Here is a 27,991-nt window from a genome sequence, read left to right as displayed (position 1 = left end):
TACAGTTTAATCGAACAAAACGGAAATGCCATGTTTTTTTCTTCAGACAATCTAAATGTACACGGACCGATAAAAATAATAATCATAAACACTAGAAGGAAAATAAGTCCTTCTAATCCCATCTGCAACATAAACACACCCATTATGACAAAGGGCCAATTACGCCAATTAATTGTACACTCATCAAGAGCACATATAGGAAATACTCAGTGCGGATGTCTGCTGTATCAATGAGGCCTTTGAGTCCATCTTTAAAAAGTTGTGGCAGTATTTTACATTAAACCATAAAAGAGATTTACAGACAAACTGCAACGCCCCGACTCCCCAGGGGTATGTTCATTGGTTCTGTTTGTGGACTTCAGTCCCACATGATCATGCCATACAAGAACACAAACTCTTCTGTCTCACTGCAGTGCATCACGAACCTCCTGAGGCTGGGAAAAATCAGTTCAGGACGGGTTGAATAGCTGGTCCTCTGGTGTGATCTGAAGAAGTAAAACCTTCTTCAGGAGCTGGTGGTGGTTTGGATTGGCCACTAAACAGGACAGGAACAAACTACAACAAATCATAGGTCTGCAGAAAGAACAATTACCTTCAGCCTGCCCTCGACCCTAGAGTTGGACAAGAATGGCAGATAGCTGTCTGTTATATCTCCTCCCCTCTGGTGGGCGCTACGGAGCACTGTACGCTAAGACCACCAGACACAGTAACAGCTTCTTCTTTTCGCTGAATAATTAATTAGACATACTGCACCTCCATTTGCACTATATTCTACACCATCATCATTATGTTCATATATAAACATAACGTAGGGATATATATTTATAATGTACAGTCGTGTCAACATGTTTCTACTTTATGCTTAACTATTCTACTTTTTGTTGTTGTCCTTGTATTATTAGTTTTAATTTTTCTGTTTTTTGTAAACCTATGGATGTATGTGGAGAGCAAAGTGAGACCAGTCAAAATCAGTGTATGCGTACGCTGCAATGGCATACACACAACGTCAAAGGAAAAATAAAGGAATTGATTCGTTCGACTGCATTGTGGGTATTGTAGTTTGTAGCTTCTATATTCCAGTGAAATATCAAACCCGTGGACCACAAATACCACAATCCATTGCGCAGATAAACTTCCCGGGTGCGGCTTTCTGACAGCAGCAGTCAGCGTTTGACCAGCTCTGTTGTCGTAGCCAGCTACTCAACGTCAGCATCGGTTCTTTTGTTCACTTTCACGCCGCCACCGGCCGTCGTTGACCGCTTCAAACCATGTCCGACGGTGGAGGGACGGAGGAGAACTCCGGCACCATGGAAGTGTCGGCCGTTCAGACGGTCGCCGATACCTCGGTGCTGCAGAAGCATATGAGAAAATTGGTACCGCTGCTTCTGGAAGATGGCGGCGAGGCCCCGGCCGCTTTGGAAACCGCCCTGGAGGAGAAGAGCGCCGTGGAGCAGATGAAGAAGTTTCTGGCCGATCCGCAAGTTCACACCATCCTAGTCGAGAGAAGCACACTCAAAGGTAACGACGACGTTACACTAACCCGGCGTCTCGCCGATCTGAATAAAAGGACTAACGCTAGTTGATAATGTCAACTGTCATTACAGCTGGGTTAGCCGTTAAGCTAACGTCGTGTTAATGATTTGTAAGGTGTGATAAGGTGTTGGCTTATTGTTAATGCGTGTATTTTGTTACATCCTGGTGTAGCATGGCCGCACGTTAGCGTTGCCTTTTGATATTGAAATGTAGGTTATGTACAAGCCCACATTATAATTGTTGTCCTATGACTGACTCCGTTCCAATAATGACAACATAAGCCCTGCTTAGAAAGAACAAGCACCGAAACCATTTCGAATTCGGAGATAACGAAACCCTTTAACAACTGCAAGTCATCTCGGGTTTCATCATGTGAACCAGCTTGTGTAGATGAACACAGCATCTTGAGTTTCCTCCAGGCAAATTAATCCTGAGCAGCAGAGCCGCCTGCCCCCTAATGTTGAGTGCCAAACTGTGATCTCTTGCTACTGCACATGCCCAGCTATTGAGTCTGAGTTAGGGTTTTCTTGTCAATCCTTTTTCTTGCACTAAGAATACCAATGCTGCATGGCAGAGGGTGAAGTATTTTTTCCCACAGGCTATGACATCACTTGAAGGGCGAGAACATGGCTAGATGGGTGTGAGGATATCAGATTGCACCGTCATCCTATTGTAGCCATCAATTCTTACTGCTTGCTGCAGTGTTTCCCATACCATTACATCACCCTCCCCCTGCCCGTAAACCATTTGATTGACTGTTGCAAATAACTTTTTTTCAATATATTTTTTTTATATTGATGATTTGGTCACGACGATCAGTGCAAGCAATATTTCAAAGGGTTTCTTACTTCTCTTCAGATAAGACTTTTATTTGTTCTTCCCTCAGAGGATGTTGGTGACGAGGGAGAAGAGGAGAAGGAATGCATCACTTATAACATCAGCACTGACATACACTATGGGATGAAGTCCAACAGGTAGGCAAGGCATCTTATGCACTGAAGTAGGGCCTTGCAGTATGAGGCCCTACTTCCATATGTCCATTTGACTAAATAAAGATTTTATTTTTATTGAACTTGTCATAAAATGTACTTTAGGAAAGTGCTGCAAAGCATTCAGCGTCCACTTGAGTGATTTCTAACTGATGCCCCCCCCCTGCAGCTTGGCATTCATCAAGAGGGCAATTGTCATTGATGCAGACAAGCCCATTTCAACCCAAGTTCGAGTGCTGACTTTGAGTGAAGATTCTCCCTATGAGACGCTCCACTCTTTCATCAGCAATGCCGTTGCTCCTTTCTTCAAGTCCTACATCCGTGAGTCGGGCAAGGCAGACAGGTAATCTTCAAAATGTGTCTTGTAATTTGATTTTAAAAAAAGAGACCAGCATCTAGTGACCTGAATCATGAACTTAGCATGGAGGAATAATGTTACATTGATGGAAAATTAATCTGCACTATCACCTCTGTCCTACCTCTCCAGAGATGGTGATAAGATGGCTCCCTCCGTGGAGAAAAAGATTGCTGAGCTGGAGATGGGCCTTCTTCACTTGCAGCAGAACATTGAGATTCCTGAGATCAGCCTGCTCATCCACCCCATCATCACAAACATTGCCAAGCAGTTCTATGAGCGCGGGGAGAAGCCCAAAGTCACCGACTTTGGCGACAAAGTGGAGGACCCAACCTTCCTGAACCAGCTGCAATCTGGAGTCAATCGGTGGATCAGGGAGATCCAGAAGGTAAGAGGCTTCCTGTGTTTCTATCTCAAATGTCATGTCATAACAGGTATATGAAAAAAGCATTTCCCATTAAACTTGCAACTGGGTTTATTGTTCTCCTCCACCCACCCTGTAATCAGGTGACAAAGCTCGACCGTGACCCAGCTTCCGGCACAGCCTTGCAAGAGATCAGTTTCTGGCTGAATCTGGAGAGAGCTCTCAACAGGATCCAGGAGAAGAGAGAGAGCCCAGAAGTTCTGCTGACTCTGGATATCCTCAAACACGGAAAACGTTTCCATGCTACTGTCAGTTTTGACACTGACACCGGTCAGTGACAACCAGTCCAAAGCATTTTTCATTACTGGCAGTAATTCATTACAATGTGATTCATTGCTTGTCCTTTCTCTGCTTCTCACAGGTCTGAAGCAGGCTGTGGAAACGGTCAATGACTACAACCCTCTGATGAAGGACTTCCCTCTCAATGACCTGCTCTCTGCGTCAGAGCTCGATAAGATCCGCCAGGCCCTCATGGCCATTTTCACTCACTTGAAAAAGATAAGGAACACCAAGTACCCTATCCAGAGAGCCCTACGTCTAGTGGAGGCCATCTCCAGGGACTTGAGCTCCCAGCTCCTCAAAGTGTTGGGCACCAGAAAGCTCATGCATGTCGCCTATGAGGAATTTGAAAAGGTTGGTGTGTCTGGGTCTCCAGCATAAACTAAAACCTGTTCTCTACCCTCCCTCAAAAAAAAACAGTCTTACTTTAGCTACTTAAAACTGTCTTTCTTTCTAAAAGTATTTTCAACTTCTGCCTACAGGTGATGGTTGCATGCTTCGAGGTGTTCCAGACCTGGGAGGATGAGTATGAGAAGCTGCAGGTTCTTCTCAGAGACATCGTGAAGAGAAAGCGAGAGGAGAACCTGAAGATGGTGTGGCGTCTGAGCCCAGCTCACAGGAAGCTCCAATCACGGCTGGATCACATGAGACGCTTCCGAAGGCAGCATGAGCAGTTGAGGGCCGTCATTGTCCGTGTGCTGAGGCCTCAGGTAAAACAAAATCCAAACATGGAATGGCCACCCTTTGACTAACCCCCCCCTCCCCCCCCACAATAGCTGTTGTTGTCCCACAGTTTATTAAGAACCCTTTTACCCCCCAGGTTTCTGCCGTGCCACAACATGCCCCTGGAGAGACAGTGGAGCCTCAAGACCTGAAGGTAGCCGGAGTTCTCTTCGATGCTGCCGATGCCAACGCTATCGAGGAAGTCAACCTGGCTTATGAGAATGTCAAAGAGGTCGATGGTCTGGATGTGTCTAAGGAAGGCATGGAAGCCTGGGAAGCCGCCATGAAGCGCTACGATGAGCGCATCGACCGCGTTGAGACCCGAATCACCGCCCGCCTGCGTGATCAGCTGGGTACCGCCAAGAACGCCAACGAGATGTTCCGCATCTTCTCCCGCTTCAACGCTCTCTTTGTGCGTCCCCACATCCGCGGTGCCATCCGGGAGTACCAGACGCAGCTCATCCAGCGCGTGAAAGACGACATCGAGTCACTGCATGACAAGTTCAAAGTGCAGTACCCTCAGAGCCAGGCCTGTAAGATGAGCCACGTCCGAGACCTGCCGCCCGTGTCTGGCTCCATCATCTGGGCCAAGCAGATCGACCGCCAGCTGACGGCGTATATGAAGAGAGTCGAGGATGTGCTGGGAAAAGGCTGGGAGAACCATGTGGAAGGGCTGAAGCTAAAGCAGGATGGAGATAGCTTCAGGGCAAAGCTCAATACTCAAGAGATATTTGATGACTGGGCTCGCAAGGTATGAAGCTTATCTTAGACATTAATATAGTGTTGCCCTTTGTTTTTGTTTTTTCATTGGTTGTCAACAACTTTCTTGTTTTTAAATACATGTCTCTCCTCTCTTGTGCATCAGGTGCAGCAGCGCAACCTTGGTGTGTCCGGCCGAATCTTCACAATTGAGAGCACCCGTGCTCGTGGGCGCACAGGCAACATGCTCAAGCTCAAAGTCAACTTCCTCCCCGAGATCATCACCTTGTCCAAAGAGGTCCGCAACCTCAAGTGGTTGAGCTTCCGTGTTCCTTTGGCCATCGTCAACAAAGCCCACCAAGCTAACCAGCTGTACCCATTTGCCATCTCTTTGATTGAGAGCGTGCGCACCTATGAGCGCACTTGTGAGAAGGTGGAGGAGAGGATCTCCATCTCCCTGTTGGTGGCTGGGCTTAAGAAAGAGGTTCAGGCTCTTGTTACTGAAGGCATCACCCTGGTCTGGGAATCCTACAAGCTGGATCCTTATGTTCAGAGGCTGGCTGAGACAGTCTTCAACTTCCAGGAGAAGGTCAGTGTCACTATTAAATGGTTGTGTAAATAAGTTCACTTTCCCTGTGACATTTTTAGAATGAGATCAAATGTAATTTTATAATTCTCCCTAATACTCCTCCTAATGTTATTTTTTTTTCCTGGTGGTCTGTTTTCAGGTTGACGACCTCTTACTGATTGAGGAGAAAATTGATCTTGAGGTCCGCTCTTTAGAGACTTGCATGTTTGAGAACAGGACCTTCTCTGACATCCTCAACAGAGTCCAGAAGGCTGTGGACGACCTCAATCTCCACTCCTATTCCAACCTGCCCATCTGGGTCAACAAGCTTGACATTGAGGTTGGCACCACAAAGCAAATCAAGGATTATTGGATTATTCGTTAATTGTGTTGGATTGGGACTGTTTTGAGTCTTCTTTTCACATGTGGTTGGTCTCTATTGTTTTTAAACAAATTACACATTTTCTTGTCATAGATTGAACGTATCCTGGGAGTTCGTCTGCAGGCTGGCCTCAAGGCCTGGACACAGGTGCTCCGTGGCCAGATAGAGGACAAAGCCGATGTAGATATGGACACAGAGGCGCCACAATTGAGCCACAAACCAGGAGGGGATCCCAAGATCAAGGTACCCTATGTGACTGTGGTAACTTTGTTGCATTATGCCTTGTATTCTTTTTCAAATCTTTGAAGACCTTGCATTCCTGAAAACTGCTCTCTATCATAACAAACCTTTTTTATTTTTTTTCTCAGAATGTTGTCCACGAGCTGAGGATTACTAACCAGGTGATCTACCTGAACCCACCGATTGAAGACTGCCGCTACAAGCTCTACCAGGAGATGTTTGCATGGAAGATGGTCATCCTTTCTCTTCCCAGGATTCAGAGCCAGAGATACCAGGTAGAGATGTCTATATGGTTTGACATGTAGGGCTTAGCAATGGTATGAATGCATGCAGGATTGTCTGCGATATGTAAACTTTGAACTAATTATCTACCAACTATGATGGCGGGACATGAGTCTTATTGCCCTTGTGCTTCCCCACCAGGTGGGAGTCCACTACGAGCTGTCAGAGGAGGAGAAGTTCTACAGAAATGCCCTGACCAGGATGCCAGATGGCCCTGCAGCCTTGGAGGAGGCCTACAATGCAGTTGAAGATATTGTCAATGAGGTGGAGCAGTATGTCAAGGTAAGATACCTTTACAGGGTGTTGTTATACTCAAGATTTACTTCTAGAAGGTGGCTGCTTTGTTAGACGAACAACTTTAAAGAAAGGAAATGCTAAATAACTGTTTGTCGTTCAGCTTTTCGTTATCTTTAATATCATAAATGTGCATAATTAGTTTGATTATTCTTTTTCTCTTTTCCCCCTCTGTCCAGGTGTGGCTGCAGTACCAGTGCTTGTGGGACATGCAAGCTGAGAACATTTACAATCGTCTGGGTGAAGACCTCACCAAGTGGCAGGCCTTGCTGGTCCAGATCCGCAAAGCACGTGGAACCTTTGACAACGCAGAGACGCGGAAAGAGTTTGGACCTGTGGTCATCGACTATGGCAAGGTAATAATCATTTTAATATAATTTCTTGTGAAACAATTTCTTTGCAAAATATGAAGTCTGTTACATTAGTCTAAAAAAAATAACATTTTAAACACGTGTTTTAAATTACATTTTGAGATGAGCACAATTATCTTTATATCCAGCCTCCTTATTTGTACAGATTTGTTTCATTAGTGTTCTTTTAATCTTAATGGACTTTTTAGTAAATCTTCTTTTGTGCCTGCCACCAGGTTCAGTCCAAGGTGAACTTGAAGTACGACTCCTGGCACAAAGAGGTGCTCAGCAAGTTTGGTCAGATGCTTGGCCAGAACATGCAGGACTTCCATTCCCAGATCTCCAAGGTAATATGAATTGGCAATATAAAATGTATAGTTTTCTGAGGAGACACTGATCGGAGGATTACTCTGTAGATTTAGGTTTTTCTCATCACCATTTTATCGTTTCTGTTCCCCCAAAAAGTCCCGTCAAGAACTGGAGCAACATTCTGTGGACACAGCAAGCACCTCCGATGCTGTCAACTTCATAACCTATGTCCAGACCCTGAAGCGCAAGATTAAACAGTTTGAGAAAAATGTGGACGTAAGTACTCCAAAAGTGTACTGTTTTGTACCACTGCTTTCACCAAGAAATACAGTTCTGTCTTCTAATCAGATTCTATCTGCTTTTATTTGTAGTTGTTCCGTAATGGGCAGCGCTTACTGGAGAAGCAGAGATTCCAGTTCCCTCCCTCTTGGCTCTACATTGACAACATTGAAGGGGAATGGGGTGCCTTCAGTGACATCATGAAGCGCAAGGACACTGCTATCCAGCAGCAGGTGGCCAACCTGCAGCTGAAGATTGTCCAGGAGGACAAAGCTGTGGAAAACCGCACTACTGACTTGCTCAATGACTGGGAGAAGACCAAACCAGTTGCTGTAAGGGATATCAAATCTTATTATATTTTAAATACTATTTAAAATGCAGTCAACCCTGTTTTGTGCTTTTACGTATAAATCGCAGCTGTTGTGACAAAACTAATTTTTTCATATCAATTATTTTTTGATGACGTGTTTCCCCAGGGTAACCTGCGTCCAGAAGAGGCTCTCCAGTCTCTGACAATCTACGAGGGAAACTTTGGCCGTCTGAAGGTGGAGAGGGAGAAGTGTGCCCGGGCCAAAGAAGCCCTGGAGCTCACTGATACGGGCCTGCTCAGCGGCAGTGAAGAGAGGGTGCAGGTACGGCAACAAACATTCCTATTAAAGCACCGGAAAACACCAACCAAAGACAAAGTGACAGGCACCCATCTATTTTGGTTTGACTTGTTTTTCTTTGTGGCAACTTGTAGGTGGCACTAGAGGAGCTGCATGACCTTAAGGAGGTTTGGTCTGAGCTGTCTAAGGTCTGGGAGCAGATCGACCAGATGAAAGAGCAGCCTTGGGTATCTGTGCAGCCCCGTAAGGTAACAAATCCACAGTTATGGTTCACATCATGGAATCTCTGGTTATTATTTATTTGCGAAATTATTAGAACATAACTATTCTGTTGTTGGTGTTGTGTAGCTTCGTCAGAGTCTGGATGGTCTGTTGAACCAGTTGAAGAACTTCCAAGCAAGGCTGAGACAGTACGCTTCCTACGAGTTTGTCCAGAGGCTGCTTAAAGGATACTTGAAGGTCAGGCGGATATTTTCCTTCCACTAAGCACACAATTTGACTTGTGAAAAAGAAGTTGCTACATTTTCTACTTATTCCTTTTCTCTGCAGGTGAACATGTTGGTGATTGAGCTGAAATCTGAGGCTCTGAAGGACCGCCACTGGAAGCAGCTGATGAAGCGTCTGCATGTGAACTGGGTCCCGTCCGAGCTGACCCTGGGACACATCTGGGACGTGGATCTTCAGAAGAATGAGATGGTGGTGAAGGACGTTCTCCTGGTAGCTCAAGGAGAAATGGCTTTGGAGGAGTTCCTCAAACAGGTAAAAAGAGGGTCCTGAAGATGTGTGTGTGTGTGTGTGTGTGTGTGTGTGTGTGTGTGTGTGTGTGTGTGTGTGTGTGTGTGTGTGTGTGTGTGTGTGTGTGTGTGTGTGTGTGTGTGTGTGTGTGTGTGTGTGTGTGTGTGTGTGTGTGTGTGTGTGTGTGTGTAATGACATGTGATGCTCATATGGCAGTTGATAGGCTTTTTTATTTAATTTTTTTTGATCTAGTATTATAAATGAGTCTGGTTTGTAGTTCTTCTCATAATGACTTTGTGCGTTTTGGTCCTCAGATCCGTGAGGTGTGGAACTCTTACGAGCTCGACCTGGTGAACTACCAGAACAAGTGTCGTTTGATAAGAGGCTGGGATGACCTCTTCAACAAGGTCAAAGAACATATCAACAGTGTGTCTGCCATGAAGTTGTCTCCATACTACAAGGTAAACAGAATTACTTTACTCCTACATTTAGACCTCAAGATTTGAACAAATTGGTACTTTTTCAAACTGCATCAACATAATGCCGTTCTACTTTTTTCCTCCCAGGTGTTTGAAGAAGATGCCCTGAGCTGGGAGGACAAGCTGAACCGCATCATGGCTCTGTTCGACGTATGGATTGACGTCCAGCGTCGCTGGGTCTATCTGGAAGGCATCTTCACCGGCAGTGCTGACATTAAACATCTGCTCCCTGTAGAAACCCAAAGATTCCAGAGGTATGTCAAGTACTTTTACATAAATAAATAAAAAAAACTACAAAAAAATACTATATTTGTAAATGTAATTACATATGTAAGCTTGAATTGACTACTATGTGTATTCCCCTCGCAGCATCAGCACGGAGTTCTTGGCACTGATGAAGAAGGTCACAAAGTCTCCTCTAGTGATGGATGTGCTGAACATTCAGGGTGTGCAGAGGTCACTGGAGCGGCTGGCTGACCTTCTGGGAAAAATCCAGAAAGCTCTCGGAGAATACCTGGAGAGGGAGAGATCATCATTCCCAAGGTAAAATAATGGAAGATGAAGGAACTGCGTTGTCGTCCATGTGCATTATCAACACAAAGACGTTCACTGTAATGTAAATTATTTGGAATCACTTTAATTCATTCACACTGACTTATTAACCCCCCTTAATTGATCTATCTCGCATCTGTTTTTCAGGTTCTACTTTGTTGGAGACGAGGACCTTCTGGAAATCATCGGCAACAGCAAGAATGTGGCCAAACTGCAAAAGCACTTCAAGAAGATGTTTGCTGGTGTTTCCAGCATCCTGCTCAACGAAGACAGCACCGTGGTGCTGGGAATCTCTTCCCGTGAGGGTGAGGAGATCCTCTACAAAACACCAGTCTCCATCACCGACCACCCCAAGATCAATGAGTGGCTAACCCTGGTGGAGAAGGAGATGAGGGTGACTCTGGCCAAGCTGTTAGCGGAGTCCGTCACCGAGGTCACATCCTTCAACAAGGGCACAGCCATCGACCTGAGCCAGTATATCAAGTGGATCGATAGTTACCAGGTTGGTAGTGAGAGCGTTTCTTCTACACACAGTAAGTTATTCAAGATAATGGAATTAAAGTTATTTGTTAATGTAATTTCTCGGTTTCCTCTCTTCACAGGCCCAGCTGGTGGTCCTGTCCACTCAGATTGCCTGGTCTGAGAACATTGAGTTTGCCTTGACCAGTATCTCTGGTGGTGGGGACATTGAACTCATGCAGGTAGTGCTCTCCAATGTGCAGGCCACCCTCAACGTGTTGGCTGACACCGTACTAATGGAGCAGCCGCCGCTCCGCAGGAGGAAACTTGAGCACCTGGTTAGAGCCCATTTTCTTCAATAGCCTTTTTCAAAAGAATATTGTCAAATGAAAACTGTGTCTGAAATCCCTTTTCTGCACTTTCCCAGATTACAGAGCTGGTGCACCAACGTGACGTCACTAGGACTCTGATCAAGAACAAGATTGACAACCCCAAGTCCTTTGAGTGGCTCAGCCAGATGCGCTTCTATTTTGACCCCAAGCAGACGGATGTCCTCCAACAGCTGTCTATTCAGATGGCCAATGCCAAGTTCAACTATGGCTTTGAGTACTTGGGGGTCCAGGACAAGCTCGTCCAGACCCCTCTCACAGATCGCTGCTATCTCACCATGACCCAGGCTCTGGAGGCCCGTCTCGGAGGGTCACCATTTGGTACAGAAGATTTCTTTTGTACTGTAATGGAGCTATATATATATTTAAGATATAGAAATAGAATCAACTTGATTGTGTTTGTCCTCCGTCTAGGTCCGGCTGGCACAGGAAAGACCGAGTCAGTGAAAGCTCTTGGTCACCAGCTGGGTCGCTTTGTCCTCGTCTTCAACTGTGATGAGACATTTGACTTCCAGGTGCATAACTGACTTAATCTTTAGTCTTGGGCTTTTTTTAAATACACATTCGACAAGACGACAACTACAAACATTGAGATTTCACTGAACCATTTGCATGTTGTGTTTGTAAGGATTTTGCTATTTATAATATTCTCTCAACTTTTTTAGGCCATGGGTCGAATCTTTGTGGGTCTGTGCCAGGTGGGCGCATGGGGCTGCTTCGACGAGTTCAATCGTCTGGAGGAGAGAATGCTTTCTGCTGTCTCCCAGCAAGTCCAGTACATCCAGGTTGCCTTGAGAGAGCACATCAACCCCAACAGAGACAGGAGTATGTATGACATATTTGGGAATTCTGGTGTCCTTTTGTGAGAGGAAATGAGTGAACTCCTTTTAAAAACTGTCCAGATTACATTTTGTACCACCAGCAAGAGGATACAATAAACCTGCTTTCTTCAGACTCAAATTAACAACATTCATATACTGTATGGAGCACAAAGTAGGTTGTCACCACATTGTAAATGTGTACATTTCTGTCTCCCCTCAGGTGTGCCTGTCACCACAGAACTATTAAATAAGCAGGTGAAGGTGAGTCCAGACATGGCCATCTTCATCACCATGAACCCTGGCTATGCTGGCCGATCCAACCTGCCTGACAACCTGAAGAAGCTGTTCCGCAGCTTGGCCATGACCAAGCCCGACCGCCAGCTCATCGCGCAGGTCATGCTCTACTCTCAAGGTTTCCGCACGGCAGAGATCCTCGCCAAGAAGATTGTACCCTTCTTCAAGTATGTACTGTTTCAGAAAAACTACCATAGAATGAGAACGTTCTCTAGAGGTTCATCCTATTATCTGTAGTTGCATCCTAATTGTTTTAACTTTGTTTTGAATGTTGCTATATAAATGAGGTATTTTTTTTCAGGCTGTGTGATGAGCAGCTGTCGTCTCAGAGTCACTACGATTTCGGTCTCCGAGCTCTCAAGAGTGTGCTGATCAGTGCTGGAAATGTCAAGCGTGAGCGCATCCAGAAGATCAAAAGGGAGAAGCTGGAGCGTGGAGAGGTCGTTGATGAGAATGAAATTGCGGAGAACCTTCCCGAACAGGAGGTATAAATATTACGTTTCTGTAGTTTATTTTTTTTTATTTATTATGTGGATAATTTCCAGCCAGAAATTGATGCTCCTCAAACAGTTTTTTTTCCACTCACTCTGTCTTGTTACTGTAGATCCTGATCCAGAGTGTGTGCGAGACCATGGTTCCCAAGCTGGTGGCGGAAGACATCCCTCTCCTGTTCAGCCTGCTGTCCGACGTCTTCCCTGGAGTCCAGTACATGCGCGGAGAGATGACTGCTTTGAGGGAGGAGCTGAAGAAAGTGTGTGCGGAGATGTACCTCACCTATGGAGATGGTGACGATGTGGGCAGCATGTGGGTGGAGAAGGTGTGTAAAAGTCAACATGTTTAGCGAAATGTGCCGTGCACATTTCCTGGAGACGCAAGTCCCAAACATGGCTACGTTTGGATGCCTACATGACAGCACCGTATTCAAGGGGCTTGCATAGTTGGTAGTTTTCGGCAACTATTGTTCATCCCCTAACAGGTCCTCCAGCTGTTCCAGATCACACAGATCAACCACGGTTTGATGATGGTGGGACCCTCCGGTAGTGGGAAGTCCATGGCATGGAGGGTGCTTCTCAAGGCCCTAGAGAGGCTGGAGGGAGTCGAGGGCATAGCCCACATTATTGACCCCAAGGCCATCAGCAAGGACCACCTGTATGGAACCCTAGACCCCAACACTCGTGAATGGACCGATGGCTTGTTCACACACATCCTCAGAAAGTGAGTTCTGTAACACATTTCTTTTCACAGGGTTTAGATTTACTCGGTTAAACTTTATCTTGCCAAATAGATAAATAAATAACTGGTACAATATTTTTTCCTTTTAATTTCAGAATCATCGACAATGTCCGAGGTGAACTACAAAAGCGTCAGTGGATCATCTTCGATGGTGATGTTGACCCTGAGTGGGTTGAAAATTTAAATTCAGTCCTGGATGACAACAAGCTGCTCACTTTGCCCAATGGAGAGCGTCTCAGCTTGCCACCAAATGTAAGAGCACGGATCTTTCAACATTTTTCTTTTTATAATAAACTAAACTCTAAACTTGTCAAAGCCTCCTTTTATTGACATGGAATCTTTCCCTCTCTTCAGGTGCGTGTCATGTTTGAAGTACAGAACCTGAAGTATGCCACCCTGGCCACTGTGTCTCGCTGTGGTATGGTCTGGTTCAGTGAGGATGTCCTCAGCACCGACATGATCTTCAACCACTTCCTGGCTCGCATTCGCAGCATCCCATTGGACGAGGGAGAGGATGAAGCTCTGCGCCAGAGAAAGGGCACAGAAGACGAGGATGAGACTGCATCACCGATGTTGCAGGTAAGCAAGTGTTTTCTCAAAATATGACCTCTTAAAGGGAAATTGCAGCAGTTGATTCAAGAAGAGTATTTCGTGACCTGGCTAATTGTGTCCTGTTGCGCATTCAACTCTAGATTCAACGGGATTCTGCAGCCATCCTGCAGCCTTACTTCACCTCCACAGGTCTGGTGATTAAGGCCTTGGAGCACGCCTCAAAGATGGAGCACATCATGGACTTCACCCGCCTGCGCTGTTTGAGTTCCCTGTTCTCAATGCTGCACCAGGCCTGCCGAAATGTGGCGCTCTACAACAACAATCACCCTGACTTCCCCATGCCAATTGAACAGTTGGAGAGATACATGCAGGTCATTCTGCTCTCCGTATAAATTAAGGAAGAATACATGTCTAATCACTGGACAAAGCGGCGCTGATGCATTTTGTTGCATTCTCTTTACACAGAGGTATCTGATCTACGCCGTGCTGTGGTCCTTCTCTGGTGACGGACGACTGAAGATGAGGGCTGAGCTTGGAGAATACATCCGTCGCATCACCACTGTTCCACTCCCCTCGGCTCCCAATGTCCCCATCATTGACTATGAGGTAAAGCCTCTTACTCTAATACAAATGTTGGATTCTTTGTGCCAGCGAGTAACTGAACGCAAACTAAAACCACAGCAGTCTTGTAATTTCAGAAAGCCTAATGAATAGTATTTGTTTTGTGCAGGTGTGCATCTCTGGAGAATGGCAGTCCTGGCAAGGAAAGGTGCCCCAGATCGAGGTCGAGACGCACAAAGTGGCATCCCCTGATGTTGTGGTTCCCACTCTGGACACAGTTCGCCATGAGGCTCTGCTGTACACGTGGCTGGCAGAGCACAAACCGCTGGTGCTGTGTGGACCTCCCGGCTCTGGAAAGACTATGACTCTGTTCAGCGCCCTCAGAGCCTTGCCTGATATGGAGGTGAATTATAATTAAATATGGTTAAAATCAGTTTAACTGTAAATTAAAAAATGTACACAAACAAAATAATGAAATGTAAGAATATTGGATATTAAGTGTTAGAATGTTTACTTATTGTTGCTGCTCTCTGCCAGGTTGTGGGTCTGAACTTCTCCAGTGCCACCACCCCAGAGCTGCTGCTGAAGACCTTTGATCACTACTGTGAGTACCGTCGTACCCCCAACGGTGTGGTCCTCTCTCCTGTCCAGCTGGGCAAGTGGCTGGTGCTGTTCTGTGATGAGATCAATCTTCCAGACATGGACAAGTATGGCACACAGAGAGTCATCTCTTTCATCAGACAGGTATGATTCATTGTTTACAAACTGCAATTTGAGTTTCCCGTTTGCCAAATACTATTTGGTGTCCCTTCTTGTATATTGAAGGCTCCCCTGTGTTTTTTTTTTTTCTTTGCAGATGGTGGAACATGGCGGTTTCTACCGCACTTCAGACCAGACTTGGGTCAAATTGGAAAGGATCCAGTTTGTTGGAGCCTGTAACCCTCCCACTGATCCTGGCAGAAAGCCTCTCACACACCGGTGCAGTAATCAGAATGAAACAACAATATAATTGATGCCACAATTGACAGAGAAAAACTATAAAATTGGAGCATTTCCTTCATATGAAAAGCCCTAACACTGGTAATTTGCTGTTTAGGTTCCTGCGCCATGTTCCTGTGGTGTATGTGGACTATCCAGGCCCAGCTTCTCTAACCCAAATTTATGGTACCTTCAACCGCGCCATGCTGCGCCTCATCCCCTCTCTGCGTACCTATGCCGAGCCTCTTACTGCTGCTATGGTTGAATTCTACACCATGTCTCAGGTAAACCGAGATCACTAAATGTAAAGTATAAGAAATACTTGGTGTCATAAACTTTTTTTAAAAACATTTTATAGACGTTTGCATATCTTTATTCTATCCTTTTTTTTTTCCCTAACAGGAGCGATTCACCCAGGACACCCAACCTCACTACATCTACTCCCCCAGAGAGATGACCCGCTGGGTGAGGGGCATCTTCGAGGCCCTGCGGCCTCTTGAAACTCTGCCGGTGGAGGGGCTCATCCGCATCTGGGCCCACGAAGCTCTCCGTCTCTTCCAAGACAGGTGAGTCCAGGTTTCTAAGATGCTGACGAATAAGAAGTTCTGATAGTGTGTAAAAGTAATCGCAGTACATTTGATATCAAAATTATTATTTGCTGTTCTTGGAGATAATGTGGCACATCTTAAACCTTTTTCCTCAGGCTGGTTGATGATGAAGAGCGAAGGTGGACAGATGATAACATTGACGTGGTTGCTCTCAAACACTTCCCCAACATTGAAAAAGAGAAGGCTCTCAACAGGCCTATCCTCTACAGCAACTGGCTCTCCAAGGTAAACCATTAACCGCGTGACTCTGCTGTGATATTCCTGCTTTGGTAATGCTGGGGAAATTTAGAGAACTGACCGCAAGTCTTTAGATATTAGATTTCCATTCTGAGTCAATATTTGTGGATGCAGGACTACATCCCAGTGGAGCAGGAGGAGCTGAGGGACTATGTTAAGGCCCGTCTGAAGGTCTTCTATGAAGAGGAGCTGGACGTCCCTCTGGTGCTCTTCAACGAGGTGCTGGACCACGTCCTCAGGATTGACCGGTTAGTAACAGTCTTCTCATCTAGTATTGATTCAGAAATATACCGACCTGAGATAATTGTGTTGAAGTGACCAAAAACATTTTCTACGTACCTAGATAATCATGGCCAGAATTACTCTTGTGGAAGTAATAGGCAAAATACATTTTTGGGGGGCTAATTTCAACAGCCCTGATCAGGCGTTAAGTTGATTTTAATTCCTCCTCCAGAATCTTCCGTCAGCCTCAGGGCCATCTCCTGTTGATCGGTGTAAGTGGAGCAGGAAAAACGACACTGTCTCGCTTCGTAGCTTGGATGAACGGACTTAGCGTTTACCAGATCAAGGTCGGTACCACAAAGGCCATTGTATTGATACGGCGCCAAATATCATCATGTCTGTATTAAATTACATTTGCGTTTTCAGGTACACAGGAAATACACTGGGGAGGACTTTGATGAAGACCTTCGTACAGTGCTGCGTCGCTCAGGTTGCAAGAATGAGAAGATTGCCTTCATCATGGATGAGTCCAACGTGTTGGATTCTGGTTTCCTTGAGAGAATGAACACACTGCTCGCCAATGGAGAGGTACAGTCACACCTTGCTGCCAAATGATCGCTGTCAACACTGCCTTACATTTCCAAGATAAAATATCAAGTTTTCTTGTGCACACATTTTCTTTTAGTTCCTGATTAATTTTCCCGATTGTTTTTTTTAAGGTTCCTGGTCTGTTCGAGGGAGATGAGTATGCCACCTTGATGACTCAGTGTAAGGAGGGAGCCCAGAAAGAGGGCCTGATGCTGGACACTCACGAGGAGCTGTATAAATGGTTCACCAGCCAGGTCATCAGGAACCTCCATGTGGTTTTCACCATGAACCCTTCGTCAGAGGGCCTGAAGGACAGAGCTGCCACATCGCCTGCCCTCTTCAACAGGTACAAAGACCCATGCTGAACACCACCTGTGAATGTATCGAACACTACAATGTTAAAATTACAAGATCGCTGAATGCCTTTCTTTGAATTAGGTGTGTGCTGAACTGGTTCGGAGACTGGTCTACTGAAGCCCTTTATCAGGTCGGTAAGGAGTTCACCAGCAAGATGGATCTGGAGAAACCAAACTACAAGGTGCCAGACTACATGCCCGCCGTCTACGACAAACTGCCCCAGACACCATCTCACCGCGAGGCAATTGTCAACGGCTGTGTGTTTGTACACCAGACTCTTCACCAGGTAGGAATGATCTCATGTTTGCATTTGTGGTGAGTGAGGGGATTGCCTGGTATACTTCATACGCTGCCGTTAATGTTGTTTACACAGGCTAACAACCGTCTGGCTAAGCGGGGTGGTCACACAATGGCCATCACTCCCCGCCACTACCTGGACTTCATCAACCAGTATGCCAACCTGTTCAACGAGAAGCGCAGCGAGTTGGAGGAGCAGCAGATGCATCTCAACGTCGGTCTCCGCAAGATCAAGGAGACTGTAGATCAGGTGAAGTAACTGAATTTATTTTGTTTTTTTAAAACCTGAGAAGCATTGGGTCTCACAGAATGACATTTGTAAATGCTGGTCAACTGCTCCTCATTCCCCTGCTTGTGCGTGTGCCTCCATATCAAGGTGGAGGAGCTTCGTCGTGATCTGAGAATTAAGAGCCAAGAGTTGGAGGCAAAGAACGCCGCTGCCAACGACAAGCTGAAGAAGATGGTCAAAGACCAGCAGGAGGCGGAGAAGAAAAAGGTAAAATAAAAATCCTGCAGAAAAAAAACTGAGTTTATCCTTTTGCGACTAATTTACACCGTTGTTAATGTCGCCTTGCTCATGAGATTGAGTCAAACTAAACTGTTCTGTTATTATTGTGATTCCAGGTGATGAGCCAGGAGATCCAGGAGGCTGTGTACAAGCAGCAGGAGGTGATCAAGGACAAACAACTGAGTGTCAAAGAGGACTTGGACCAAGTGGAGCCTGCGGTTATTGAGGCTCAGAATGGTACAGTTGTATATTTAGTCAAAGCTGTCTTAATAGTGCATTTTATGTGTTGTCACAGTACAACGTCTCCTGCTCTAAAAATGGATTGTTGTATGATTTTCATACCGGTGGAACTATATAAATAGCTTTTGTTTTCATTGACTTTTTTTTCTGAATATATTTTATTTTGAAAAATGACATTCTCTGCATGCGCTACCAGACGTCATGAACACTTGAAATAGTGTTATCAAATACGAACTTCGTCTTTACCTCCATCACTGCCCCTTCCTTGTCATAATCCACATCCTTGTTCACCTGATGTTGATAGCTGTTAAGTCCATTAAGAAGCAGCACCTGGTGGAGGTGCGTTCCATGGCCAATCCCCCTGCAGCCGTGAAGCTCGCCCTTGAGTCCATCTGCCTGCTCCTGGGAGAGAGCACGACTGACTGGAAGCAGATCCGTTCCATTATCATGAGGGAGAACTTCATCCCCACTATTGTTAACTTTGAAGCTGAAGAGATCAGGTGAAATGATAAAGAATTTATTCTGCAGTTGTTCACTAAAGCTCTCTCCCTCTGTGTCTCCCTCTTACTTCTCAACCCCTTCATCTGTTTCGTTTGCCCTCTGTGCTCCTCTTTCCCCTCCCCTTTACTGCCTATATCTTTCAAAACATAGCTGTGAGTTCTATTAAGCGGCATCACCTAGTAGAAGTGCGGGCTATGACCAATCCCCCAGCTGCAGTCAAGCTGGCCCTGGAGTCTATCTGCCTTATGCTGGGCGAGGAGACCAATGACTGGAAAAAAATAAGACAAGTTATTATCAAGGACAATTTCATCAGCAGCATAGTCAACTTTTCCTCTGAGGAAATGAGGTACTGGTGTCAGATGTCTGTCTAGTCTTTAATGGAAGCTCAAATTACTTCAATCAGTATATTAATCTAGTGAATCAGAATTTGATTTGGTTTCACATCCATTGATTTTGCTGAATCAGAAAATGAGCTGATGGTTAAAACGATAACTATCCTTGTTTTAGTGGTTGAGGTCATGATTTTGCACTTCTCCCAGTGAAGATGGTAGAAGTTATAACCCTTCTCAACCCCTAACAAAACCGAAATCATTCTGGGCAATGGTGGGGCATTGGGCATTTCCTGTGATCCACAATCATCGTTCCACATTGAAGTATTCAACGGTGTAAAGTTCTGCTATATTCTAACTTGTTGGACGGCTCACACTTTATCCAGCGACTCCATCCGTGAGAAGATGAAGAAGAACTACATGTCCAACCCAAGCTACAACTATGACCAAGTCAACCGCGCGTCTCTGGCCTGTGGACCTATGGTGAAATGGGCCATTGCTCAGGTAAGGAACGCCTAAGTCGTATTAAAAGGAAGACTTTTTTTAATTTATTTTTTAAAGTGTACTCAGTTTTTTAAACGTATACCATGTTGTGCCTCCCCACTAGCTCAATTATGCCGACATGCTGAAGCGCGTGGAGCCTCTGCGCAATGAACTGCAGAAGCTCGAGGATGACGCCACCGACAACAAGACAAAGGCAGAATCGGTGGAGCAGATGATCAGAGACCTGGAGGCCAGCATCGCTCGCTACAAGGAAGAGTATGCCGTCCTCATATCCGAGGCCCAGGCCATCAAAGCTGACCTGGCTGCTGTCGAGGCCAAGGTACAGCCCCCCTCCCCCCTCCTCCTCTCTCTCTCGCTCTTATTCAGTTCATACCGGAGCATCTAAGCCGGCTATTTTTTTTTAACTTGCGCTGCGTCCTCCCAGGTGAATCGTAGCACGGCGCTGCTGAAGAGTCTGTCTGCTGAAAGGGACCGCTGGGAGAAGACCAGTGAGACCTTCAAGAACCAGATGTCCACCATCGCTGGAGACTGTCTGCTCTCTGCCGCTTTCATTTCCTATGCTGGCTACTTTGAACAACAGATGAGGCAGAACCTGTTCACTACCTGGTCACACCACCTACAGCAGGCCAACATTCAGGTATTCACATTACCAATATGTGTGTGGGAACTTAGACCTCGACTATACAGCTAATCCCATCAACCTATTGGTCATGCATGTCCAAAAGCTGTCATGATTATAGAGGCGGATAGACTCAAGGCAAACACATGTGTTTCATACCTGAGATGTTAATGGATTAATCCTCTCCCTCAGTTCCGTACTGACATTGCCAGAACTGAGTATCTGTCCAACGCTGATGAGCGACTCCGCTGGCAAGCAAACTCCCTGCCAGCTGATGACCTCTGCACTGAGAACGCCATCATGCTCAAGAGGTTCAACAGGTCAGTATCCTTCTGTTCTAGGTTTTATTACTGTGGAGAATAGTGAGCATTCTGCAACATTAAGTATGATTTCACTTTGCCTCACTTTGTCTATTTTATACCATTCCCCTGTACAGGTACCCGCTAATTATTGATCCATCAGGCCAAGCAACAGAGTTCATAATGAATGAGTACAAAGAACGCAAAATCACCAGAACCAGTTTCCTGGACGATGCCTTCAGGAAGAACCTGGAGAGTGCCTTGCGTTTTGGAAACCCATTGTTGGTCCAGGTATGAACGGCTACTTCAGGGCTAATATTTTAGTTGTCAGTGTGCAAGGCCTATGAATTCATCTAGGTTTTACCTTATTTACTTGAATGCATTGTTATTTTCTTCCCTTTGAAAGGATGTAGAGAGTTACGACCCCATCCTAAACCCGGTGCTGAACAGAGAGGTGCGCAGGACCGGAGGACGTGTCCTCATCACCCTGGGGGACCAGGACATCGATCTGTCACCTTCCTTTGTCATCTTCCTTTCCACACGAGACCCCACGGTGTGTAGATTCATCACTTAAGTTTTAACTATTCACATTACACAAGATTAATATATGTTAATATGTATAAATCCCTTAACTAAGTATAATGAAGAAAGAATGCTTTTGTCAAATGGAGCCCTGTGAAAACAGCGTTAAGAGGGAGTTCATCCTTGTTTTTTGGTGTTTCTTGTGTTTGCAGGTTGAGTTCCCACCAGACTTGTGTTCGCGTGTTACATTTGTCAACTTCACTGTGACACGCAGCAGCCTTCAGAGCCAGTGTCTCAACGAGGTCTTAAAGGCTGAGAGACCTGATGTGGATGAGAAACGCTCCGACCTCCTCAAACTGCAGGGTGAGGCAGACGTGTGACGACGCAATGGAACAGCTGTGGATGATGCAGATGAGCACTGACGGGGATGTGAGATGAAGGGTCGAAATGATAAAGCCAATAAACAACTTTCTTGTCACTTGCAGGGGAGTTCCAACTGCGTCTGCGTCAGCTGGAAAAATCCCTGCTGCAGGCCCTCAATGAGGTTAAAGGTCGCATCCTTGATGACGACACCATCATCACCACACTGGAGAATTTGAAGAAAGAGGCAGCTGAGGTAACCAGGAAGGTGGAGGAAACTGATATCGTCATGGCAGAAGTGGAGGCGGTGTCACAGCAGTACCTGTCGCTGTCCTCTGCATGCAGCAGCATCTACTTCACCATGGAGTCTCTCAACCAGGTACACGTCAGACCGACTCAAACCCTTTTTTTTTTCTTTTTTTTTAATCTCTAAATCTCTAATCTCTAAATGCTTCCTAATACTTGTATGTGTGCCAAACAGCCATTTATCATCTTTTTTGTCTTGCTCCAGATGCACTTCCTGTACCAGTACTCCCTTCACTTCTTCCTGGATACCTACCACACGGTGCTGTATGAGAATCCCAACCTGAAGGGCATCACTGATCATACACAGAGACTCGATGTGATCACTAAGGACCTATTCCAGGTTTGTTTGTGGAAACAAGACTTTTTCCTGCATATTATTTTTCTAATGGACATAATTTGCTAATTTGTTTTTTTGCTTTTTTTTAATTTATTTTTTTTACTTAAGGTGGTATTCAACAGAACAGCCAGAGGAATGCTGCACCACGACCACATCACTTTTGCCATGCTTCTGGCTAAGATCAGCATCAAAGGCATTACCAGGTAAGATGCCTCTGTTGCACCAATGTACAACTAGCAGCAGTATCACACAGAGCAAGTTTTCTCCGTAATATTAAACACAAATTTTAACTGTTTGTTTATCCATCTCTTTCCAGTGAGCCTTCGTATGATGTAGAGTTCCAGCATTTCCTTCGTGGAAAGGAGATTGTTCTCACCGGCATGACGCTGCCCAAAGTGAAGGGTCTCACCACCGAACAGAGTGAGGCCATGGTCCGCCTCAGCCGCCTGCCGGCCTTCAGCGACTTGGTGGACAAGGTTCAGGCCGATGAGGTGAGCAATTCAACAGATACTGCATGTGCACATGTATTCACAAGCATCTAAATAACTTTCTTCTCAACACATTCTGCCTCAGTGATCCTTATTGCTTTCTGTGTTACTTCAGCAATTCTTCATGTGGATCGAGAGCAACACTCCAGATCTGGCTGTTCCTTATCTGTGGTCGGAGGAGAAGCAGTCCAGTGAGTGTATATAGCCTGGTCATGTTTTGCATGAGATGCGATACATTTATATCAAGTGGATACGTAATTATTGAATTAAAATGTTTACATTCTGCTTTTCCCTGTTCACTACATTCAGCACCCATCGGCCAGGCTGTGCACCAGCTGTTGCTCATTCAGGCCTTCCGCCCCGACCGTCTGCTGGCTATGTCACACATTTTTGTCTCGAAGGTGCTGGGCGAGACCTTCATGAACATCATCGAGCAGCCGCTCGACTTGGCCAATATCGTCGATAGCGAGGTAGTAACTAATATTGCTTTAATCTTTTTGTCTCCACGGGCGTCTGCCACTGTCAGCGTTTGTTGAATCCGTGGCTGATTTAAAAAAAAAATTCTCTTGTGTCTGCAGGTGAAGCCCAGCACTCCTGTGCTAATGTGTTCCGTACCAGGTTACGATGCCAGCGGCCTGGTCCGAGATCTAGCTGCTGAGGAGAACAAACCAATTACCTCCATCTCTATCGGTAAGGAAGGAATACGTTTGAACACACAAATAAGATCCTCAAGTCTAAAGTTTAGTTAGGATATTATTGTTAAACGTTTGTACTCTTCCTCTGTCCACAGGTTCGGCTGAGGGCTTCAATAAGGCAGACAGAGATATCAACACTGCTGTCAAGTCTGGAAGGTGGGCATTGTGTATTTCCTGTGTGTACACTTTGTTTTGATATGTGTATGTGTGTGTGTGTATCCTGACTGTTTTTGTCCCGCAGGTGGGTGATGTTGGAGAATGTCCACTTGGCCCCCGGATGGCTGATGCAGCTGGAGAAGAAGCTGCATTCCATGCAGCCTCATGCCAGCTTCAGGCTCTTCCTTACCATGGAGATCAACCCCAAGGTAAACCACATCACTTATAAAACATGTTAGCATGTTAGTCTTTATAATGACTTTAAAATGATCACTTCTAGCTCCAGAGATCTTTTTCTCTCAATTCTTTCATTCCCTAAAATCTCATTAATGTAATATTTCCGCCAGGTTCCAGTGAATCTACTTCGTGCCGGTCGTATCTTTGTGTTTGAGCCTCCTCCTGGTGTCAAGGCCAACATGCTCAGAACCTTCAGCAGCATCCCCGTGGCTCGCATGTGCAAGGTCACTAAATCCGGACCTACCAATGCACAAACTCACTTTTCCACCAAAAGTTGATTTATAGCACACGTCCTCCTCGGTGTTGCCATCTTAATGACTTTTCTCCCCCCCATGTTTCTCCAGGCTCCCAACGAGCGTGCTCGTCTCTACTTCCTGCTGGCTTGGTTCCATGCAGTCATCCAGGAGCGTTTGCGCTATGCCCCTCTGGGCTGGTCCAAGAAATATGAGTTTGGAGAGTCTGACCTCCGCTCTGCCTGTGACACCATTGACACCTGGCTGGACGACACTGCTAAGGTTGGAGATCAAATTACATACATTTTTTTAAATAGCAAAATAGATACCTTGACTTTATACAGCGTGTTAAAGATATGACAACCTCTGCCCCACACACACGCACACACACAGGGTCGTCAGAACATCGCGCCAGACAAGATCCCCTGGGCAGCGCTGAAAACCCTGATGGCCCAATCCATCTATGGCGGCCGCATTGACAATGAGTTTGACCAGCGTCTGCTCAACACCTTCATGGATCGCATCTTTACCAAGAGAAGCTTCGACAGTGAATTCAAGCTGGCTCTCAAGGTCGACGGACACAAGGACATCAAAATGCCCGACGGCATTCGGTCAGTTCTGGCTTTTCTCTTCAAATTGCTTTGTTATATTTTGAACAGAATTATGTGTTCTTGACTATCTTTTCTTTTCTTTTTTTACATTGCAGGCGGGAGGAGTTCATGCACTGGGTAGAGATGCTTCCCGACACTCAGACTCCATCTTGGCTCGGGTTGCCTAGCAATGCAGAGAAGGTGTTGCTTACTACTCAGGGTACGCTAACTGTAACTGGACTGCAACATATCCTGATCCTTGTTTCTCAATGATTGATTCAGATTCCACGTTTTCACCAGGCAGATCATTAACCATCTCTCTCTCTATTCTAGTGTCTTTAATTTAGTTTTGACAGCATCAACCAGTGGTCACGAGGTGTGGGTGTGGGTGTGGGTGGGGCTGTGGCGGCAGCGGCAAATAATGTATTACTACCTCTACTAATTCCTCATCTTCTCATGGGTTCACTTGACCGGTTTGTTTTCTGTGGTACGGTCTTATATATCATAGCTGTAGCAGCTGAGGCCATTGACCCTTTTTAAAAGGTGCTCTGCCCGAAGGAAAGGGGTGTCCTCACCCTCCAGCAGCTGTATTTCACACCCATCATGTCGCTTTGCTGAAATATGATCCTCACCCTACCCTCAGATTAAGATTCAAAGCAACACTTCTCCCTTAATCCTACCCGCTTTGTTTTTATTTCCACACCCTTTCCAAACCTCCACAATCCCAGCTGCCAAAGAATCTCCCTGTTAGGCAACCCGCCACACTTCCCCATCTTTGCTCTGCCTGATTCCTACCCCTTAGATTCTCCTTAATATTTTCAGTTCTTACAGATCGTCAGTCAAGAATGTGGTTAATTTTACCATTTGGAAACTCTGTTGAATGTTACATTTTATTGAAATATTGCTTGCAGCCTTATGTGTTTTTTGTCTTTGCCAGTATCGTCTTTATTTGTTTGTCTGGCACAACCGTTTAAAAAAAACCCTCGTGGTAAGCGGTCGGTGACTTTGTTCCACTATTAATTTCTTCTCCCCTACCTCCAACCACGGCCTTGTCTTCAACCTCCCTCCCCACTCACTCCCTCCGCCCGGCTGCGCAGGCACTGACATGATGGGTAAGATGCTGAAAATGCAGACGTTGGAGGATGAGGATGACCTTGCCTACGAGACAGAGATAAAGGAGCGCACTTCGTCTGCATCCGACGCCCAGCCGGCCTGGATGAGGACCCTGCACACCACGGCCTGCAACTGGCTGCAGCTCATGCCCCAGACGGTCAATCCGCTCAAACGCACGGTGGAGAACATCAAGGTAATGGCAGAGAAATGGTGGTGAGCAAGCAGACTTCAGAATACTGATCTATTAATGTGGTCTTCTGCACAAGATGATGCACAACATCCACCAGCCCTTTTTTCCTTCCGTCCGGTCCATTCTCAAACACAAAATCACCTCCCGCCCGGCTCGTTCTGGTGATATCCAGGGAATTGCTTGAGGAAACGTCTGCAAATGTGGCAAAAATGTCCACTTAGACTCCAGAATATACTTCTGTTAGAATGAAGTGATCTGAAGTCACTGGGACCTCTCAAAACCTAAACTTGGGTTAGGATTAGATGGCATTTTGGACAGACATGGATGTGAACTGAAACATGACCGGTTTTGCGGCGGTTGTACAGACGTGAGGCGTAAATTCTAGTCCGTTTGATGACTTAAAGGAAACCTGTGTGATCAAATGACACTTTGAATGCCACCAGATATCTTCCTTGCGCTCTTCGGTATTTGATTCGATGCCCCATTTGAAAACACAAACAGGACCCACTGTTCCGGTTCTTCGAGCGCGAGGTGAAGATGGGCGGCAAGATGCTGCAGGAGGTCCGTCAGGACCTAGCCGACGTGGTGCAAGTTTGCGAGGGCAAGAAGAAGCAAACTAACGACCTGCGCACACTCATCAGCGACCTTGTCAAAGGTGAAATCTTACTCTTTGTGTATTTTTAACTCGTTTAAGTTAGATGAATGAATATATGAAAAGCAGCCATACTTAAAAAGATCTTTTGTCTTTTACTAACAAGATGTCATTAAACAGATCATAATATGATGAATGACTGGTATCTTTTTCTTGCTTCCCAGGCATCCTCCCCCGCGGCTGGTGTCGGTACACCGTTCCAGCCGCCATGACTGTGATCCAGTGGGTGGCGGACTTCAGTGAGCGCATCAAACAGCTGCAGCAGATCTCCCAGGGTGCTGCCAGTGGGGGTGCGAAGGAACTGAAGGTACTTTTTGGTCAACTGTTCGTGTACCGCGTCAAACATCTTGTTCTAAATAGCATGTTGGGTTCCTTGAGCAGATTTCATTCTTGGTGTAGCCACTCACACTACTGGAATTTTTCTTTTTCTCTTTCTCTCCTTTTCCAGAACATCCATGTGTGCCTCGGCAGCCTGTTTGTGCCAGAGGCTTACATTACCGCTACACGCCAGTATGTGGCCCAGGCCAACAGCTGGTCTCTGGAGGAGCTGTGTCTGGAGGTCAACGTCACCACCGCTCAGGGTGCCGCACTGGACGCCTGCAGCTTCGGCATCAAAGGTTAGACGAGGACGCTTTCGAGCGACCGATTTCAAATACTCACACAACTCTTGATGATGGAAATCCAGTTGATTGTCACCAATAAAAGTGCTTGGTTTCAAGGGTCGTAACTTGGAACATGCTCACTTCTTTCTCTCAGGTCTGACGCTGCAGGGAGCAGTTTGTGGCAACAACAAGTTGTCTCTGTCCACCTCGATCTCCACTGAGCTGCCGCTCACTCAGCTGCGCTGGATCAAGCAAAGCAACGCTGAGAGCCGACACATGGTAAGAACAAGACACGTGCCTATTTGTAACAAGTAACCTATACAGCTGTTGACGTCTGCTTTTGTCATGATTGACTGTTTCATCACATTTATTTTTTCTTGGCCTTGCAGGTGACTCTCCCCGTGTACCTGAACTTCACCAGGTCTGACCTCATCTTCACTGTTGACTTCGACATCGCCACCAAGGAAGACCCACATAGCTTCTACGAGCGTGGCGTTGCTGTCCTCTGCACCGAGTAGATGAAATTGTTCATTCCAGCAGACTAGTCTTGCTAATTTACCTACACAATCACTTGCATGCAGTGTGTATTAACCATTTAAGCAGTAGTTTGTAGCTTGTTTCATTCCAATTTGAAACGTAGTTTAACATTTACAGAGCAGTAAATTGAGTTGTAGCCATTCTTAGCGGTTTTGGAAAGTATCAAAGAAGGTTTAGAGGATGTTGTCAGATGGTAAATGGAAGGAACGAGATGTGGAGACGGTGAAAGTAAAAGATGTTTTTATGAAGGATTCTGTATGTTTTTAGATTGAATAAACTGACATGAAATCAACTGCA

General features: G+C 45.8%; 1 protein-coding gene across 2 annotated transcripts; it reads left to right on the top strand.

The window, feature by feature from the left end:
• The first annotated feature begins 7 nt into the window (after positions 1 to 7).
• On the top strand, positions 8 to 27,991 carry dync1h1 (dynein, cytoplasmic 1, heavy chain 1). 2 transcript variants are annotated; one of them, XM_078089613.1, is made up of 78 exons: positions 8 to 1,518; positions 2,420 to 2,507; positions 2,692 to 2,865; positions 3,010 to 3,265; positions 3,385 to 3,571; positions 3,663 to 3,934; positions 4,063 to 4,290; positions 4,401 to 5,054; positions 5,169 to 5,591; positions 5,731 to 5,910; positions 6,046 to 6,195; positions 6,321 to 6,467; positions 6,616 to 6,756; positions 6,948 to 7,124; positions 7,355 to 7,465; positions 7,584 to 7,703; positions 7,799 to 8,038; positions 8,183 to 8,338; positions 8,449 to 8,562; positions 8,663 to 8,773; positions 8,864 to 9,073; positions 9,364 to 9,510; positions 9,616 to 9,782; positions 9,898 to 10,071; positions 10,228 to 10,582; positions 10,683 to 10,877; positions 10,967 to 11,249; positions 11,343 to 11,443; positions 11,594 to 11,753; positions 11,970 to 12,210; positions 12,345 to 12,528; positions 12,648 to 12,860; positions 13,020 to 13,258; positions 13,372 to 13,528; positions 13,631 to 13,855; positions 13,969 to 14,199; positions 14,294 to 14,434; positions 14,559 to 14,792; positions 14,927 to 15,133; positions 15,246 to 15,367; positions 15,486 to 15,651; positions 15,770 to 15,933; positions 16,071 to 16,200; positions 16,327 to 16,460; positions 16,667 to 16,781; positions 16,861 to 17,022; positions 17,154 to 17,368; positions 17,461 to 17,665; positions 17,753 to 17,926; positions 18,053 to 18,172; positions 18,301 to 18,421; positions 19,076 to 19,271; positions 19,641 to 19,758; positions 19,862 to 20,077; positions 20,183 to 20,395; positions 20,570 to 20,697; positions 20,814 to 20,967; positions 21,083 to 21,229; positions 21,411 to 21,561; positions 21,684 to 21,937; positions 22,070 to 22,204; positions 22,310 to 22,404; positions 22,518 to 22,692; positions 22,805 to 22,880; positions 22,999 to 23,159; positions 23,268 to 23,379; positions 23,480 to 23,540; positions 23,626 to 23,749; positions 23,888 to 24,001; positions 24,122 to 24,292; positions 24,404 to 24,621; positions 24,717 to 24,820; positions 25,698 to 25,906; positions 26,405 to 26,558; positions 26,720 to 26,862; positions 27,004 to 27,172; positions 27,312 to 27,436; positions 27,547 to 27,991. In XM_078089613.1, the coding sequence occupies exons 1-78, from the start codon at positions 1,269 to 1,271 to the stop codon at positions 27,673 to 27,675; spliced, it is 13,923 nt and encodes a 4,640-aa protein (XP_077945739.1). In that variant the 5' UTR covers positions 8 to 1,268; the 3' UTR covers positions 27,676 to 27,991. The 2 variants fall into 2 exon arrangements, with proteins under 2 accessions (XP_077945739.1, XP_040056385.2); XM_040200451.2 differs by lacking the exon at positions 19,076 to 19,271 and adding an exon at positions 18,729 to 18,924.

This window comes from Gasterosteus aculeatus, chromosome 15, assembly GCF_964276395.1.
Source record: "Gasterosteus aculeatus chromosome 15, fGasAcu3.hap1.1, whole genome shotgun sequence".
In the NCBI taxonomy this organism is placed as follows: Eukaryota; Metazoa; Chordata; class Actinopteri; order Perciformes; family Gasterosteidae; genus Gasterosteus; species Gasterosteus aculeatus.
Note: the sequence above shows the minus strand (reverse complement) of the source record. Positions and strands in the feature narration are given on the sequence as shown.